The sequence below is a fragment of the Muntiacus reevesi genome, chromosome 4 (assembly GCF_963930625.1).
Source record: "Muntiacus reevesi chromosome 4, mMunRee1.1, whole genome shotgun sequence".
Classification (NCBI taxonomy): domain Eukaryota; kingdom Metazoa; phylum Chordata; class Mammalia; order Artiodactyla; family Cervidae; genus Muntiacus; species Muntiacus reevesi.
This window is the reverse complement of record NC_089252.1, coordinates 152,341,184-152,359,185: the sequence shown is the minus strand read 5'-3', so window position 1 is coordinate 152,359,185 and position 18,002 is coordinate 152,341,184. Positions and strand designations below refer to the sequence as shown.

The window sequence follows — 18,002 nt, the reverse complement described above, 5'->3', positions numbered from 1 at the left end:
TAGTTCAAAGAAGGGGGCTGGTACAGATCCACACAGGAACAAAGTTTCTGTATATTATTGAAATCAGGTTTATATTACTTGAAACTAGATTTTTGTGTAAGTTAAGATGTTAATTGTAATCCCCAGGATACCACTAAGAGAATGACTTAAAAAATATGCTAAAAGAAATGACAAGGAAATTAAAATATTATCCAGGATATACATAAATATGTGTGTGTATATGTGTATATATAGTCCTTCAGTTCCTCCACTAATGCTTTTGTGTTAAATATATATTTATATATAGGATAATATATATTATATATAATATACATCATATATAGTAATGTTAATATTATATTGATATATAATAGTCACAATAAATATATATTATCCCTAATATTATATTATAATACATAATAAGTATATGCTTTCCAGGTGGCTCAGTGGTAAACAATCTGACTGTCAGTGCAGGAGACTTGGGTTCGCTCTCTGGTTGGGAAGATCCCCTGGAAAAGGAAATGGCAACCCACTCCAGTATCCTTGCCTGGAAAATCTCATGGACAGAGAAGCCAGGTGGGTTACAGTCTGTGGGGTCTCTAAGAGTTAGACAGGACTGAGCGACTTCACTTTCACTTGAGCAACTAAACAACAACAATCCTCATAACAATCCTATAAATTTGATAATATTATCCACATTTTATAAATGAGGGGATTGAAGTAAAGTAACTTGCCCAACATTACACAGCTAGTAAATTGCAGAGCTGGAATTTTAACTCAGACATCTGACATTGTTCTGTGTACTTTCCTATGCTGTTTGTCATCATATTGATCATAATCGTCTTCCCTGTCATTTGTTGAGAGCTAACTGTTGTGCCAACATCCGTTGGATCATTGAAAAAGTCAGAGAGTTCCAGAAAAACATCCATTTCTGCTTTATTGACTATGCCAAATTGTTTGACTGTGGGATCACAACAAACTGTGGAAAATTCTTAAAGAAATGGGAATACCAGACCACCTGACCTGCCTCTTGAGAAATCTGTATTCAGGTTAAGAAGCAACGGTTAGAACTGGACATGGAACAACAGACTGGTTCCAAGTAGGAAAAGGAGTATGTCAAGGCTGCATATTGTCACCCTGCTTACTTAACTTATATGCAGAGTACATCACGCTAAATGCTGGGCTGGATGAAGCACAAGCTGGAATCAAGATTGCCGGGAGAAATATCAATAACCTCAGCTATGCAGATGACACCACCCTTATGGCAGAGAGTGAAGAAGAACTAAAGAGCCTCTCTTGATGACAGTGAAAGAGGAGAGTGAAAAAGCTGGCTTAAAACTCAACATTCAGAAAACTAAGATCATGGCATCTGGTCCCATCTGCTAAGTCACTTCAGTCGTGTCCGACTCTGTGCAACCCCATCCCTGGGATTCTCCAGGCAAGAACACTGGAGTGGGTTGCCATTTCCTTCTCCAATGCATAGAAGTGAAAAGTGAAAGTGAAGTTGCTCAATCATGTCCGACTCTTCGCGACCCCATGGACTGCAGTCTACCAGGCTCCTCCGTCCATGGGATTTTCCAGGCAAGAGCACTGGAGTGGGGTGCCATTGCCTTCTCCATCTGGTCCCATCACTTCGTGGTAAATAGATGGGGAGACAGTGACAGACTTTATTTTTGGGGGCTCCAAAATCACTGTAAATGGTGACCGCAGCCATGATATTAAAAGACGCTTACTCCTTGGAAGGAAAGTTATGACCAACCTAGACAGCATATTAAAAAGCAGAGACATTACTTTGTCAACAAACATCTGTCTAGTCAAAGCTATGGTTTTTCCAGTAGTCATGTATGGATGTGAGAGTTGGACTATAAAGAAAGCTGAGCACCAAAGATGCTTTTGAACTGTGGTGTTGGAGAAGACTCTTGAGATTTCCTTGGACTGCAAGGAGATCCAACCAGTCAATCCTAAAGGAGATCAGTCCTGAATATTCATTGGAAGGACTGATGCTGAAGCTGAAACTCCAACATTTTGGCCATCTGATGCAAAGAACTGACTCATTGAAAAAGACCCTGATGCTGGGAAAGATTGAAGACAGGAGGAGAATGGGATGACAGAGGATGAATGGTTGGATGGCATCACCGACTCAATGGACATGAGTTTGAGTAAACTCCGGGAGTTGGTGATGGACAGGGAGGCCTGGCATGCTGCACTCCGTGGGGTTGCAAAGAGTTGGATACAACTGAGTGACTGAACTAAACTGAACTAGTATGCCAAGCATTATGTCTACAGCAGGATCACATTTAATAGCTCTATAATGTAGGTCCTATTTTGTTTTCTTATTGAGAAAATTGATGCCCCCAAGTTTAAGTAATTTCTCACTCATTTTCATTGCATTAGATAGCAATTCTCCAGTCTTCCCTAGACCCACGCCCTTTGCAATATACTTCTGAAATTCTTCCCATCAAGAGGTGAATTTCATGTCTCCAGTCCTCGGATTCAGAATGGCCTTGTAACTTGCAGTGGCTAATAGACTGTGGACAAAGTGATGTATCAGTTCTGATCCTGGGTCTCCAGAGCCCCTGTGCACTACTTTTCTCTTTTCTGTCTCTTGAATCGTTGTCCGCTGCCATGAGAACACGCCAGGGCTAACAGGCTGCTGCTGAGACCGTACTGAGCAAAGACATCTCAGATGACATCATTCTAGACCAGCCAACCTGCAGCAGACCCCAGCTGTGAGAGAGGTCAGCCAACCAGGAGACTTGTGGAAAATAATTGCTATTTTAAACCACTCCATCTGGGGGTAGTTGTAGCTACCATTAGTATGGTAGCAATACATAACTGATGCAGTCATGTAGCCAGATGTGACAGCATCTCTCTCTCACACAAATACACACACAAAGACATGACCTGTGTGCTCCGATCCATGCAGCTTGATAATTGGAGACTAAGAAATTAATTTAACCCCACCTCCATTCATGAAGCCATGAATGTGGAGGGGGCACAAGGAGACCCCCTTGCCCTAGCATCAGAATTGGTCGAGTAAAAAAAAGAAAGAATTGGTCAAGTAGGAGGGAAGAGAAGGGGAGGGCCTCAGAGAACTTTCCAGCCTCTTCAAGCTAAGAGACATCTCTGCTGCCCCATCTCAGTTCCTTTTTTAAGAGACCCACCCCTCAGCCTGTCCCCCTTCCTTCCCCTCCCTCACCCAGACCTGGCGGATCCTTCAGACCTCTTCCTCTTTCACTTTGCTGGTGCGGGTGCTATTTGTATGTGGAGAGTAGATCTTTGAAGTTCCTGTTCTTTTCCTTCCCAAGTCTCTGGGAGTGGAAAGGTGGAAGGGATACCAGTTAACAGATTTTTAAAATATAAATAAAGGTTTATAAGATACTACAGTCTGAATTCTAGCAAACACAGGTGTAATGGATCAGCACTAGCTGTTGAGTAGAAATTGGTCTCTGGTCTTCACAGAGCAGCCCACTCGGGAATGGGTCAATACTGGAGTTTCCTGGGGTAGAAACTGTGGTCTTCTGAAGGCAAGAGGCCGGGTCAGTGCTAGTGACATTTGCCCTGCCCAGAAATACAGCAGAGGAGGCCAGTGCCCTTGTGCGGAACCTATCACTGCTTCAATTGCTCCTTTCCCCACTGTCCAAGGAAAGACAAAATCTCATTTTGTTTATTCAACAAACGAAGTGTCCACTATGTCCGAGATACTGTTCCAGGTGCTGAGGATATATCAGTGTAAAACCCATCAAACTTGTATTTTAGTGGAGACAAGCAACATAGATACATATTTCTTAAGTGCTTTGAGGAAAAATAAAGCAGGATTAAGGTGTGAGGACAGGAAGTACAGTCAGACTTGGGAGGTCAGGGAAGACCTTTCTAGACAGGTGACACTTGAACAGAGGCCTGCATTAATTGAGGGAGGAAGGCACATAGATCCTGGGAGAGAGAGGGTGAGGAACAGCAGTTTTCTTGGGGTAGCAGCCACGTGCTTGGTCCTTCGGCAGTCCTGCCAGCAGCTGAGCCGATGGGACTGATCAAGGGATGTGGAGAGAGCCATGGGCCAATTATCACCATTAATCGTAACCACTATAGACCAATAGGTAGGAAGATTTTGTGGACTGGAAGGAAACATTCAATTTATATCATTTAAGGCAAACTGTATCCCGGTCATGGCTACCCATGAATCATTTGTGGAACTGTGATTCCTGGGCCCACCTACTCTTTATCAAAATCTCTGAAGATGAAGCCCTAGAATCAGTGTGTTTTTTTTTTTTTAAAGAAACAAAACTCCTCCAATCTTTCTAATGTATGATCGTATATGCAAAGAAAACACGTGAAAGGATGTATATACCAAATTACAGTATAGGAATCTCAGGCATAAATGAGCAGAAATGCCTCTAAGAATTTAACTTTTTAAAACAGTTCTCAAAATTAGCCCTTTTAATGAAATTCTGTCTTGGTAAAACTGCTACCAAAGACATCCAGTTTGTAATATAGCCCAAATAAAAAGGACCATTTTGATCCTTTATTGCAAACCAGAATGCACTCAGTATTTGTTGGATGAATGTCTCATAACAGCTTACTATCAAGTCTGTTGGTCACCTTACCCTACTGGGTGGCTGCTATCACAGTAGAAACCAATAATGGCATTTATTATTGCTGCAGTAGTGGGAAAGTTCTCATCTATTAAGCACTCTATTGATACAACCTGCTTAGGTTTCAAATTAGTTAAAATCCTTTTTGATTTAGATAGGTTAATTAACAAACAGATGAATGGATTTCTAACCCATCAACAGGTATCGCATTATTTGAGTGAAAGTTGCTCACTCATGTCCGACTCTTTGCAACTCCGTGGACTATACAGTCCATGGAATTCTATAGGCTAGAATGCTGGAGTGGGTAGCCATTCCCTTCTCCAGGGGCTCTTCCCAACCCAGGGATCAAACCCAGGTCTCCCGCATTGTAGGTGGATTCTTTACCACCTGAGCTACCAGGGAAGCCAATTGCATTATGTAGACTTATCCAAACATTAAGAAAGGTTATACTAGAAAACCAACTTAGGACGCAATTTAAAGAGAAAAATTTTATTGCAATATAAAACGCACTTATAAAATGTCCACAGAAGGCATTCTTCACTGCTATATAAATTTACTGGGAATACTTTATTCACTTTCTATTGTGATGACATCATCTAAAACATAAATGATGAGTTATACTCTATAACAAATGCATCATTGATTTTCAACAATCATTGGTTTAATAATTAGTTTAAGATTATATAATCACATCTATATTCTGGAATGTCCACTTTCATGTAGTGTAATAGAGTTTAAGAGTATAATTGCACATGGATGGTATAGAAAAACATTCACTACTAAATTATTTTATACCATTATGACAGGTTAACATTCTTCCTGACCGAAAATAAGAGCTTCAGCAGCTTGGTCTATATTCAGCACAGTTCCAGGTTTCTTAATGCAGTAGTGTGCGTATGTGTGTGTGTGCACCCACCGAAAAACTTAACTCTTTCGTGAAAAAGTGCAACATTACTGTCAATTATTTTGCATGTTTAAATATGCAAATATGATTATTTGTAAACAAACAAAACTCCACACAAATACTCTTAATTCTAGGAAAAAAAAATCTGTCAACTCATAATTATTCTAACATGCTTTAGTTGAACACACATTGGATTTCTGAAAGGTGCATATATTACCTTAGATAATAAAGTGTAAAAATGACTTTATTTCATACTATGAAATGTGGATGTCTGATATTTGCTTTATGCAGCATTAAGTTTAGATTAAGAAATTCTAAATCCTGGATCCCCACAATTCACTTAGAAAAGTCCTCAAAATTATGGCTCTTGCAGCAGGTTTATCAGATTATACATGATGAAGTGTTCTAGCTCCCTCTATTTCAAGTATTGAAGAAAATGAGGCTCAAAATCTCTGGAGGTTGTAACTAAAAATGTAAAGCTTTAGAAAACAGTTAAATGTTTTTGAAATAAGATATAAATTGAAACAATTTATCTGTGTTAGGCTGATGAGTACTAGGACTTTAATTTTATTAAATCTGAACATTCACTCAAAAATGATAAAGAACACAATTTGCCTATTAGTGTATGGTTTTAGAGAAATCAATCATGATGTTTAAAATGTTTTCAATATTGTTGACATCAGTTTTGTTTCCTTTTGAATATTAACTTGATATTCAATTAAACATAAATATTTTGCCTCACACTACATATAATGAAATGACTTTTGAAATGGAAAAGATTTTATAGCACTAGAATGAGAATTTAACTAAAGTTATTTAAACATGTCTTTCAACATCATCAGAAGTCCTACAGTATAGAAAATATCTAGTACCCTTAAGGTTTCAGAGTGAGCTGATCTTCTGCAATTTTAAAGCCATTTAAAAAACCAGAAAGTCAAATAGAAAAGACTGCTGCAATAAAGCACTGTTTCTAAACATTGCAGATATGACCCCACGGTCTGAGTGAGCACTGCTCTTCAGAGCAAGCAACTTTCCACTTTTCCCTAGGCACATGAAGTTTTCAGCTTAGAAAATAACCTAACCTGGTCCTTAACATATTCATTAAGTGGAATGAATATTTTAAGGTCTTTCTCCCTTTAAAAAAAAATAAGTATCAACAAACAGTAATAAGACTTGCATCTTACTTTTAGACATTAGCCTTTTCTGGAATTGGCCCAACTGTATAAAATTTTAACAATTATATGAAAAGTGTGGAATAGTCACTCTATGAAAACTGTGATGAAATTAAACATCATTATATTGAACTCTTTCCTAGATTTAATTCAGAAATCATAAGTCTTCTTTAACATTAATATTATAAACATACAGAAGTGAAAAGTGCTAATTTTCAAAAAGTACAATTTTCCCCTCTACTATATATCAACATGGAATGATTTCAGTTCTCCTGTACTAAAAGCTGGACTTTTAAAAAACTAGTGTTATAATAATTTTAATCAGTAGTAGCTTCAGTTTCAGCTGGACCCCTAATTATTCTTCGAATTCCTCTTTTTCCTGAAGGGCCTTTTGGTTTTGCAAAACTTTGTTTATGTGCATGCTGCTTGGGATGTACTTCTTCATAAAGGAAGTCTGCAGTCAACTCATCCCCATTGTCTATCTCGATCTGTAAGAGGTGAAATTAGCAAAGTGTGATGCAGTATGAAAAAACACAACATTCAAAACCTAATACAAACAACGTTTGCAGGTGTGAATGCTCACAGATAAATACATAATACCCATTCCAGCAAGAATGAACTCAGGACCATATAAAAATAGTTCACTTGAATATTTTTTGGGGGGAGGAGGTGGGAGCTAAATGGAGTTGCCTGAATATATAATCCACTATATTTATTTTCTATTTGGTTCTTTCTTCTCCAGTTTAACGTTTAAAAGTAGTATAGTAGGAATCACCACTCAAGTTGTTCTGCTTTAGTACACTATATATCTTCCAGAAACATTACTAATGGCCCCTTCATCACTTGGGTCACTTGAAATAACTCTGTTACACAGGTTGGCAAACTGTGGCCTGCAGGACAAATCTAGTTCAAGTTGCGAGTGTGTTTTATATTTCTAAAGGGTTGTAAAAAACAAATAAAATAATAAAACAAAAATATATGACAAAGACCATATGTGGCCTGGCAAAGCCTAAATACTTACTATCTGGTCCTCTGGTAGAAAAACTCGGCCAGCCCCTGCTATAGAAGGTGATTCCTAAGAACTTTAAAAGCTCTTAAAATGCTCAGTACCTAAAACACTGGTAATTTGTAAGGACCTGTGTTTTAAGAGTTGAAGGCCTCAAGAATAAACCATATCTCACCTGCATTTAAGAAAACTTGTAACTTAGTTCCCCAAATTTATGTTATGCCCATTCTCTCCTTTCCCAACAACTGGAAAGATTCTCAACATCCCATGACTCAGTCATAAACGAAGACTGTGGTTTCTTACTAATAAAGTCTTGAGAAGATCAGAAATATGCAGCTTGAGTAGCACTGTCCAGCAGAACTTCCTGCAATGTGGACTTATTCTCGAAATTCGGCGCCAAATACAGGGCCACCAGCCACATGTAGCTAAAATGAGCACCTGAAATGGGGCTAGTGTTTCTAAGGAACTGAAATTTAAATTTCATTTAATTTTTATTTATATTTAAATAGCCACATGTACCTTGTGGCTAAACATTAGATCTACAGGGAGGCTGGGATCATAATAGACCATCCCCAAGGACTTAAGAGGATTTCCTAAGGATTCATGATGAGAACAAGAAAAAAAAAAAAAAACTTTTCATTTACAAATTACAATACATCATGAATTATATGAAAAACAATAAAAATGTAATAAAAATTGAAGAATTTTAAATAGGTATTAAATATATCAATAAGATAAACTAGGTAAAATAAATTAGATAAATAATTAGGTAATTACCTTTCTGATGACATCCATTTGTAGTTGTCTTTCTACAATCTCTAGCAGGGGGCTCTTGCAGCTAGAATACAGCATTCGTTCTCTTATACTGCATGTGTATCCAGGCATTGAATAAATAAAAACTGTAAATTAAAATAATAATAAATCAATTAGCAGCATGTCAATTAAAGCAAATACTAAATCTTGTAAAACTACAACTAAGCCCTCTGGCCAAGAAATAAGAAAAAATATAGTGACGAAATGCCAATCAGCAACCAAAAAGCAACATGTTAAAAAAAAAAAAGAAAAGCACCATATACCTATAGACTCCAAATAGTCTCCTTCATGGGAATGTTTATACAGAAAGAAATGATAACGTGCTGCATCTTTGGGAATCCTCTTTGGCAAATCTTTTAGTTCTGTGTTTATTGTGTTGGCCAAAATTATAATTTCATTTTTTATATCTATTTCCTGTTAACAGAAACAAAATACTTATTAAAATATACACAGAAATTTAAAATTTATAATAAAAAAAACAAGGAGATAAGGAGAAAGTCAATAATTTCACTTTTTCCAATGAAGATATTTGCTTTTGTAAGTTTAAAAACAATGAATAAAAAATAAAGATTTAAAATCCATTAAGAACAAACCTTATATTAATATAAGCCAAAGGTACCAAAGAGAGAAGCCACTTCATAATAATCATGTCTCTTACCAACTGCACATAGTTCAGCTGCCTGTTATTCAATTTTTCCAAAGCTTGAAAAGCTTCTCGAGAAATAGGAAACGCTACTCCTTGCAGTGTTTGATGCTTAGTGTCCACACTCACGTCGCTCTGTACCTAGTGTGACAGTCAATTTCCTGATGAATTTGAGCATTAAGCAGTGTCAGATGGCAAAGAAAACCTAAACGCTACAGAGTAAGGCCATTCCACCCTTTTAATAGAATTAATTCTGCCCATTTTAATATAATCAAAAGTAACACTTAAAACACTATGAAGTTAAAAGGGCAAACTGTTCACATTTGTTTCAGGTTCTGCTAGCACTGTGTCAACATGCAGAAGTGTATGCCACATTTTGATGAAAATGCCAAAAGTGAACACTTGAGTGAGTGTGCAATGTCAGCAGGGCTTTGTTTATATGTTTGGTCTGGCACAACTGCCACGAGCTACACAAGCTCTTTGAAGTATCTTCAGATTATACTTTTAATTATGACATTTTACTTGATAAAACTTATGACCACTGTGATATAAACACAATATGTGTAAACTTTGTTCCGCTAGACATAAAGTGCAACACAAACGCCATGCAGAGTTGAAAGGAGTACAAACAATGTACAAAGACGCAACATAGCTTAACAGCTGTACTACTGCAGAAGTTCCAGACTCAAGAGCTTGCATTCCTAAGGACGTGGTGTGCACGTACTGGAAGAAGAGTACTTCAAGAAAGCTTTCAATGCACGTATTTAAGATTTTTATACTCAATAAATGACATTTTAGTATAGGGTCTCATTTGCAGTGTTGCAACAAAGTCAAAATTCAAAGTTTACTTAAAAAAAAAAAATGAATGGAGATTCTACAGCATAAATGGCATTGGATAATGAAAACATTATAGAACATATGCAAATGCATACCCCAATAAGATCCTCTGGGTTCTGATTGCAAGGAATAAAACAAACTATCAAACTTGTTAAAAAAAAATCATATAAAAATCCATACTCCAATAACTTGAGTTAAAATAATAATGATAGATCCTTGCTATCAGGTCAATATAATTAATATTCATTTTCCATGATTCTTAATAGTCTGTTACTCAGACAAGTGAACAGTAGTTTCTGCTACTTGTTCTTTTCTGTAAAACTCCAGTAGAACTACAGTAGCTATTCTAACTTAAAATTGCTGCAGTAAACACATTAAAGTGATAAATTATAATATGGATAAAATTTATTGATTCATATGCTAAACAAGTACTCCTATAACCATCTCCCATATGTATATATTTTATGTGCACACACCCATCCAGGCAGTGCCCATAGACAACTTACAGAGCCTCTAGAAATCCTACACACACTATAGCATATATGTTTTACTCTCCTTAGTCATTAGTATTCTCTGAAATAACAAAACAAACCTTCCTCAGGTAACCTTATTAGATATTATCTCCCTCACACTATGTAAGTAACATATACTTTTCCCATTTATTTAGTATTCAAAGTATAAAATTAAGAAGAGCTGTACTTCTAACAGGAGGATTACTAATCTAACCCATACGTTATAAGACAGGAGAAAGCTATTTATGAATTTGACATGAAATTTAATATTCACTTCCAACTTCTTCCTAAAAACCCATTGAACACAGTCTTGTCTCTAAACAGAACAGAATGTTAGCTATTCAACTTATTTATTCTCTAGTTACCTCTTCATCTATTAATTAAAAATTACAATACTTTTAAGCACTTAAAATCTTGCAAGATTTCAAAATGGTAACATACCTCATTAATTTTAATCTGTCGTAATTCTTCTTCAGCTGCAGTCAGCGGGGCAGGAGAAGACTGTGACAGCAAGTATTTTTTATACCCATGTAATGATACATCTTCCTGTAAGCACAGAAATTGTTACTAGTTGTGAGGCTACTTTAGGAAAAACAAAATTATTAATTTAACAAAAAAATATTTTAATTGACAATAAATGGTAACAAGAATCTTACTACTCTATTTTTTAAAATATTCTATTCTACAGTTTTCAAAAAGTTTTAAGGGGAGTAATTATGCTTCATTTCCTAAAGCTTTGTAATTACTACTCTTTTGTATGAGTGTAGTGGTGGAGACACATGATGAACCTGATCATGCTTCAAGTCTACAGGACAATTACTACTAGCCTTCTGGGGAAGCCTTCCCCATAATTATTTAATAATCAACATCCTCAGATTATGAATTCTGTACTATAATGACATATAATTATTTATAGAAAATAATTATAGTTCTTATTTAAAAGAAAATTACTTCAAATAAACTTACTTCTCATCAACATTTTGTGGTTTGGAAGAAACAAGAATTGAGAAACCAGACCACCGCACAATTAATGTGAATAAGCAAGTCTTGTGCTCTAACCATCAGAATGTATTACTCACTGAATCACAATAAAAGCTCTGAATAACAAAAAATTTTTTCAAAAAATAAACTGTAATTTTCTTAATTTGGGGGTATATGTAAAAATACATGTATTTACCATACAAATTTTAAAATGAAAAAAATTCTTAATCATAACACATGTATTAATCAACAATTACCCCAATCATCAATTTACCTCTCAATATTCTAGTTTAAATAATAGTTATTGCTTCCATATTACGAGTATTAATGTCCAAAATACCTAAAAACTACATTTCTTTTAAGTAGTCTCTCATTTTTTCTGAGCCTATTACCTTGTCCTTAAAATGAAAAGGCTGAACTAAATGAGGGGGTTGAACTAAACGATCTCTAAGAGACAATCTAGCCTTTGAAGACTGAGGTGTCAACATATTTTAAAAGGGTGAGTATTGTATGATGTCTCAGTTAATGTGTACATCATATCAAACAATGTTTTCTTTAATTCTTATGTTTACAGATTTACTAATCAGAATTCACATGAATTAACCCATTACCTAGAAGTTCTTTAAGCGTTTTAACTGCAACACACAGACTCCATATAAAATATGTTTTATACCTTTACTGTTCCAAACACTTCATCTTTAATGTGGCCACCTCCAAACTCCTTTTTCAGAGTTGCTCTTGTTGCTGCATACAACATTTTTTGACGAACCTAGTAATTGTGAAAGTTTACTTGTAACTTTACAGGTGAAAACTATCATTACAAAGATAGCATTTAATGAATGTATTGAAACCGTCAAGCACATTAAAAATAAACTGTGACAATGCCCATCAAGTGTAACATGCTAAAATGTGTGTATACAGATAGGCATAACTTTGGCATCTAAAACATCAATAGCTACTAAAGTAGATATCAACTTATAAGTCATTTTTCAAAAAGTAGAAAAAGCTAAATTTTACAAAATCCTTCATTTTTTCAAAGTATAAAATGAGTTCAAGAATTAAAAGAAGCTACTTAAAACACTACTTTAAAGTCATTGAGATAAAGTAATCTTGATAGTGACATTTTACTCAAAGCAAGTCTAGGTGAGATATTACTAATTAAAAATCAAATATTCACGGCATAACTATAGCATAAAACATTCTATGAAGGATAAAGATGAAAAAAATTACAAAATATACTATTATTAATGAGTCTGATATTTATAGCATCTATGGGAAACTACTAAAGATAACTGCCAACCAATAGAAATCATTTCATAATTCTGCACTGTCAAATCCAGTATTTCTTTCAGATAAGATATACAGAGTTAAATAGGATGGGATGACTTTTGAGAATGATATCTACAAAACTTTAAAAATTATTATTTTTCTATTAGAAGAGAGAATCAAGTCTTTAAAATATTGGGCTGTATCCATATATTAATTTTTTTGTTCTACACTTAAGGGCTTCCCACATAGCTCAGTTGGTAAAGAATCTGCCTGCCATGCAAGAGACCCGGGTTCGATCCCTGGGTCGGGAAGATCCCCTGGAGAAGGAAATGGCAAACCACTCCAGTATTCTTGCCTAGAGAATCCCATAGACAGAGGAACCTGGCAGGCTATAGTCAATGGGGTTGCAAGAGTCCAAGAGTCAGACATGACTTAGTGACTAAACCACCATCACTCAACTTTCCTAAAAGAAATACTTATCTGTACGTATGCTCATCACCTGAATGGTAGCTATTAAGAATATTTCATATAATGTTCTACATATATTTTACATATAATGTAAAAATTATGTTATTATGCTCAGAGCAAAATAGTAACCTTTATTCCTCAGAGGTCCAGAGAGTCATTTATAATAGCCAAAAATTTTTTAATTTAAAATCAATAATAATTCTTCTGATTTCAATCAAGGTCAAGATTTCTGAATCTCAGTAAATTATCCCTGGTTCTACATTACCAATCCAGGGATTTTTTTCCATCGTCATTCCTTTCTATGAGAAAGACTGTTGCTTCTTAACTTTTTCTTGGCCTAGGAATATTTCAGAAAAATTTTTCTAGCTTTTAATGTTAAAGTGAAAGTGAAGTCACTCAGTCGTCTCCGACTCTTTGAGACCCCATGGACTAGGCTCCTCTGTCCATGGGATTTTCCAGGCATGAATACTGGAGTGGGTTGCCATTTCCTTCTCCATTTAATGTTAAACAAGTTACCAAAAAATTACTTACATGAGAATGATCAGGAGACCAGGCAATGAATATCCATTCATATCCTTGGGCATTCTGAGAATCTAACCTGAATAATACATAGCATGGTTGTTTGTCCTCCAACAGGGGTAAAACAAAGGAATCATAATCCTGATCCCAGGAGTCTGAAGGCTCCCTACACGACCCAATCACAAGTTTCTCTGTGAAGAACAATTTTTAAGACACATAAATGGTTTGAAATACCAAATGGTAGAATAATGAAAAATAGAAGAATAAATTAATATGTAATTAATTATTAATTGCTCTAGTCACATCAATATATGAAAAGGACCTTGGCAGTAACAATACAATATATAGTAGTATATAATATAATAGTAGTATATATGAAAATATAATATAAAGTAGTATTAAAAACATGTAAAAATTATGACCAGCACAGGTAAAATAATGTTATGAAAAACACAAGAAAGGAACATACAAAAATGATTGTAAATAGCTGAGATGGATGGTTGAAGAAAGGGTAGTTATAGTCTACTTTCCAAATGTTTGTTATAAAGTATCAACAGAATGTATTTAACTAAGCATCCTACCACTGGAAGGTGTAATATCTGAAATTAACATTGAATTCCACAGTTAAGAAATACTAGATAAAGACAGGTTTAGCTCCTACTTGTCCACAGTACTACAAATTTAAAAATCTGTCCACAAGCATAAATTGGTAGAGTCACCTTGAGACATTATTGGGAGAATCGAGACTGTACTCTGCATAGAGAATCTCTTGCACATATACAAAGGTATTCACTGCAGCACTATAAAATAACAGTGGAAACTGAAAATAGCCCATATGTTCATCAGTAAGAGAATGGACATAAAATATGTGGCAGTCATAAGATAAAATTCTATTCATATTTAAAAAGAATTAATAAGCCTCTATAAAACTAATTATAAAAATAATATTTATAGAAAAAGAAAAAAAAATAATATTTACAGAAAAAGGAATGATGCAGAAAAAGACGTCAGTTCATGTGAACTTAAAAACTCAAACACAGCACTATATGTTATTTAGGGATTGCACACACAAAAGAAGTTCCTAATATAGTTTCCTCAGAAGGTCGGAAAGTACAGTGTTTAAACATCAAATTACAAAGAGTTTAAAGCAAATATGATAAAATGTTAGCAGTTATTAATTTAAGAAGAGATGGAAGCATTTGTCATTTATTCTTCATAATTTCCTCATTTAAAATTTTTTCTCAAAACAAAAAAAACAGAGAAGTGACAGACAAAATATTGTCATTTTCCTGTTGTAGAGATGTGAGTTATATCAACTTTTCCATTTTACTTACTTAAGTAAGCCAATTAGAAAGTGGTAACACTTAAAAAATTTCAGTTCAATAGTTCTAAAACAGGCTACTTTACAGTGTATGTTTATTCTCATTGCCTGTATTAACATATGTAGAACTGCATATTTTTCAAACTATTTTAGTATTTTTAACATATAAGAGAAACTGGAAACCAAATTAAATTTACTTCCAGTTTATGAAAGAACAAGGTATTTTTCCAAAGCAAAATATTTCAAGGTAATTAAGAAATTAGGCCAATGGGATGTTTTAACATATCCATTTGAGATTAAGTAATTATAATTTAATTATTCACATTCAAACCAGCCAAATTAAAAGACTCTCCCACCCAATTAATTTCCCTGCTTACAGCTTTATTTTGAAAGGATCAAGTTACAGTTTGTTATATTCTCAGAACTTTTTCCCATAACGAGAAAAGGGAATCATTTCTACAGCACACATTACAATCAAGTTGAGAAAACAGGCAGTTTAAAACCCTTTCTTTCTACTTCAAACTAACTTTATTGAAAAATAATTCACAAATAACTGTTTATTTTTCAGATAATCGGCTGTTACTGATTTTCATTCCAGAGATGCAAGCACTGACATTAGATACAGAGCAATACAAAAGTGAGACACAAAAAAGTGAAAGAGGAAGATGTCACACCAAAACCAACATCTTTTTGTTTCCCTGATGGTCAACTACAGAATTCAGAAGGTAAGCAGGGGCCTTCAGGAAATGCCCAAAATATAGAGGATCCAGGTTAACCAAAGGCAAGCTCTGAACCTGCTTCACATTTATTAATAGGCCAAATCACTGACAATGACTTAGCTTTAAAACATAACACCCAACAATTCAAGAACAAAAAATGTTTAACTAACCGTTTTCAATAGATATCTTCAGAAGTCTGTATTTTCCATTTCTTGCTCTGGCAAAGATATCTTTAACATCTTCAGTTGCTGTGCAAAAAGATACAGAAAAGTAATATTTATGCATTAATACTTTCTAATGCTACAATAATAATGCTAGTTGAATAAGGAAAACATGAAAAAGAAAAAATCTTGAGTATGCAATATTTTCTTATTAACAGTCATTTAAATTATAAAACTTAAAAGGTATACCAGATACTGAACACAGCTTTTGTTGTTGCTGCTGTTGTTCGGTCGCTAACTCACGCCATGTCCAACTCTCCTGCGATCTCCTGTTCCGTAGCCCGCCAGGCACCTCTGTCCACGAGATTTTCCAGGCACCATACCAGAGTGGGTTGCCATTCCCTTCTCCAGGGGATCTTCCCTATCCAGGGGTCAAACCTGCATCTCCTGCACTGGCAGATCGGTTCTTTAAAAGCCACTGAGCCACCAGGGAAGCCCCATATACAGCTAAGAGAGATAAGTATGTTTTAAAAGTAAAAGTATATTAATTCTAACCTGCTCTAGCTATGTTAGAATTGGGAATGAATATATTACAGTTTCTCAAACCCAATAATGAACAAATTACAAATCTGAGAAATACCTTATTGACTGAAAAATGCTGAAAATCTGCTTTCATTCTCTTCTGGTCCAATTTCAAGTTTATGATAAATAAAAACACCTTCTTCATCAATTCATTTTCTACATTTTCATGTTTAAAGATGACAATAAACGTCAAATGCCTTATCCTGATTGGAGTCAATAAAATTCTTTGAAGTTTACTTCTGGTCACACTTTTCTGACTCGTATTTCTCAAAAAGCTGGAGTAATCTCACTGAGCAAATGTATACTAAATAACCTATCCCTTGTGCTATTAAAACTTCAATTTCGTTCTGACTTTGTTCTTGGGGTGTATATTGACAGCAAGAACCACGTTTACTAGTGCTTGCTATTAGACTCAAGCATCAAAGTCAATAATTAGATATCCATGCATCAGAACTAACGCAAATAAAAGAGTGCTTTTAGATTTGAGATTATTTTGCTTTTCTTTGTGTGTGCAGGAGGAGGTATGGGGTGGTGTCAAAAACTTACGAACAAAACACAATTAGATGTTCATTTGGGGAAAAGATTCGTTGTCTATTAACAGGAAGACCTTGCATTTATACTAGAACTCGTTAAGTGATCGCGAGTAACCCCGGGACATATTATTTGATTCTGATGAGGTGAGAGCTTTCAGACTGCCCATTTGCAAACCAGGAAATAACACAGGTCAATTAAAATTGCACATTCAACTGCTTGAATGGGATAATTACACGATGCCACACAGATCAGACTTTTCAGTTCCCTGAGGATTACCTAACAACGACCGAGACGCCTCCTACTCAGGATACATACAACGGTGCGGATGTTCCCATTTTGGAAGAAAGCGCGGAAGAGTTTGGGAAGCATTTAGTAGAAATGAAAAAGATTCCCGCATCTTTCTTTTTATAATTCAAATACTGTAACAACTCTTCTGGACCGTGAGAAACAAAATTCGCCTGTCACTCGACAATAAAAGGACCCCAGTGGCCTCCACGGCTCCAGGTCTTCCTAACCCGTAAAGTTGGGTTAAGGGCGGCTGCGGCTGCAGGCACGCCCCCTTCACCCCGGCCGCCGCCGGACCCACTTCCTTCGCTCGGCGAATGTCGGGTCCGTCCGCAACGTGGCGGCGGCCGGGCCCCGGCAGGGAGGGAGGCAGGCCGAGAGCGCCCGGGACACCGGAGCGCAGAGAGACTCGGAGGCCCGGCTCGCCCCCGACACCTATTCCCAGTGCTTCGGGCCCGACTCCGGCCCCGCCCGGCCTGCCCGGGGCCCCCGGGGAGCCCCTTCCCCAAGGGCAGCGCCGGCGCCGTTACCTTGGATGCCGGTCTGGTGGGACATGGCGGCGGCCGCGGGCTCCCGGCTCCAGCGCTGAGTGCAGCGAGCGGCCCCGGCCGGCGGCTCCAGGAAGTGGCCGCTCCTCCGCCGGCCCCGGCGCGTCATCGGCCTGCGACCCACCGCCGCCCCGCCCCGCTAGGCCCTCGGCGTCCT

The 18,002-nt window shown here is 36.4% G+C and overlaps 1 protein-coding gene across 1 annotated transcript; it reads right to left on the bottom strand.

Annotated features, from left to right (window-relative positions):
• Positions 1–5,044: 5,044 nt before the first annotated feature.
• On the bottom strand, positions 5,045–17,947 carry TWF1 (twinfilin actin binding protein 1). The gene is made up of 9 exons (XM_065934579.1): positions 17,828–17,947; positions 15,906–15,983; positions 13,708–13,886; positions 12,113–12,208; positions 10,900–11,004; positions 9,125–9,250; positions 8,730–8,880; positions 8,431–8,552; positions 5,045–7,135 (listed from the first exon to the last, which is right to left on the bottom strand). Exons 1-9 carry the CDS (start codon positions 17,850–17,852, stop codon positions 6,965–6,967), a joined length of 1,053 nt encoding a protein of 350 aa, XP_065790651.1. The 5' UTR covers positions 17,853–17,947; the 3' UTR covers positions 5,045–6,964.
• Between the last annotated feature and the right edge of the window lie 55 nt (positions 17,948–18,002).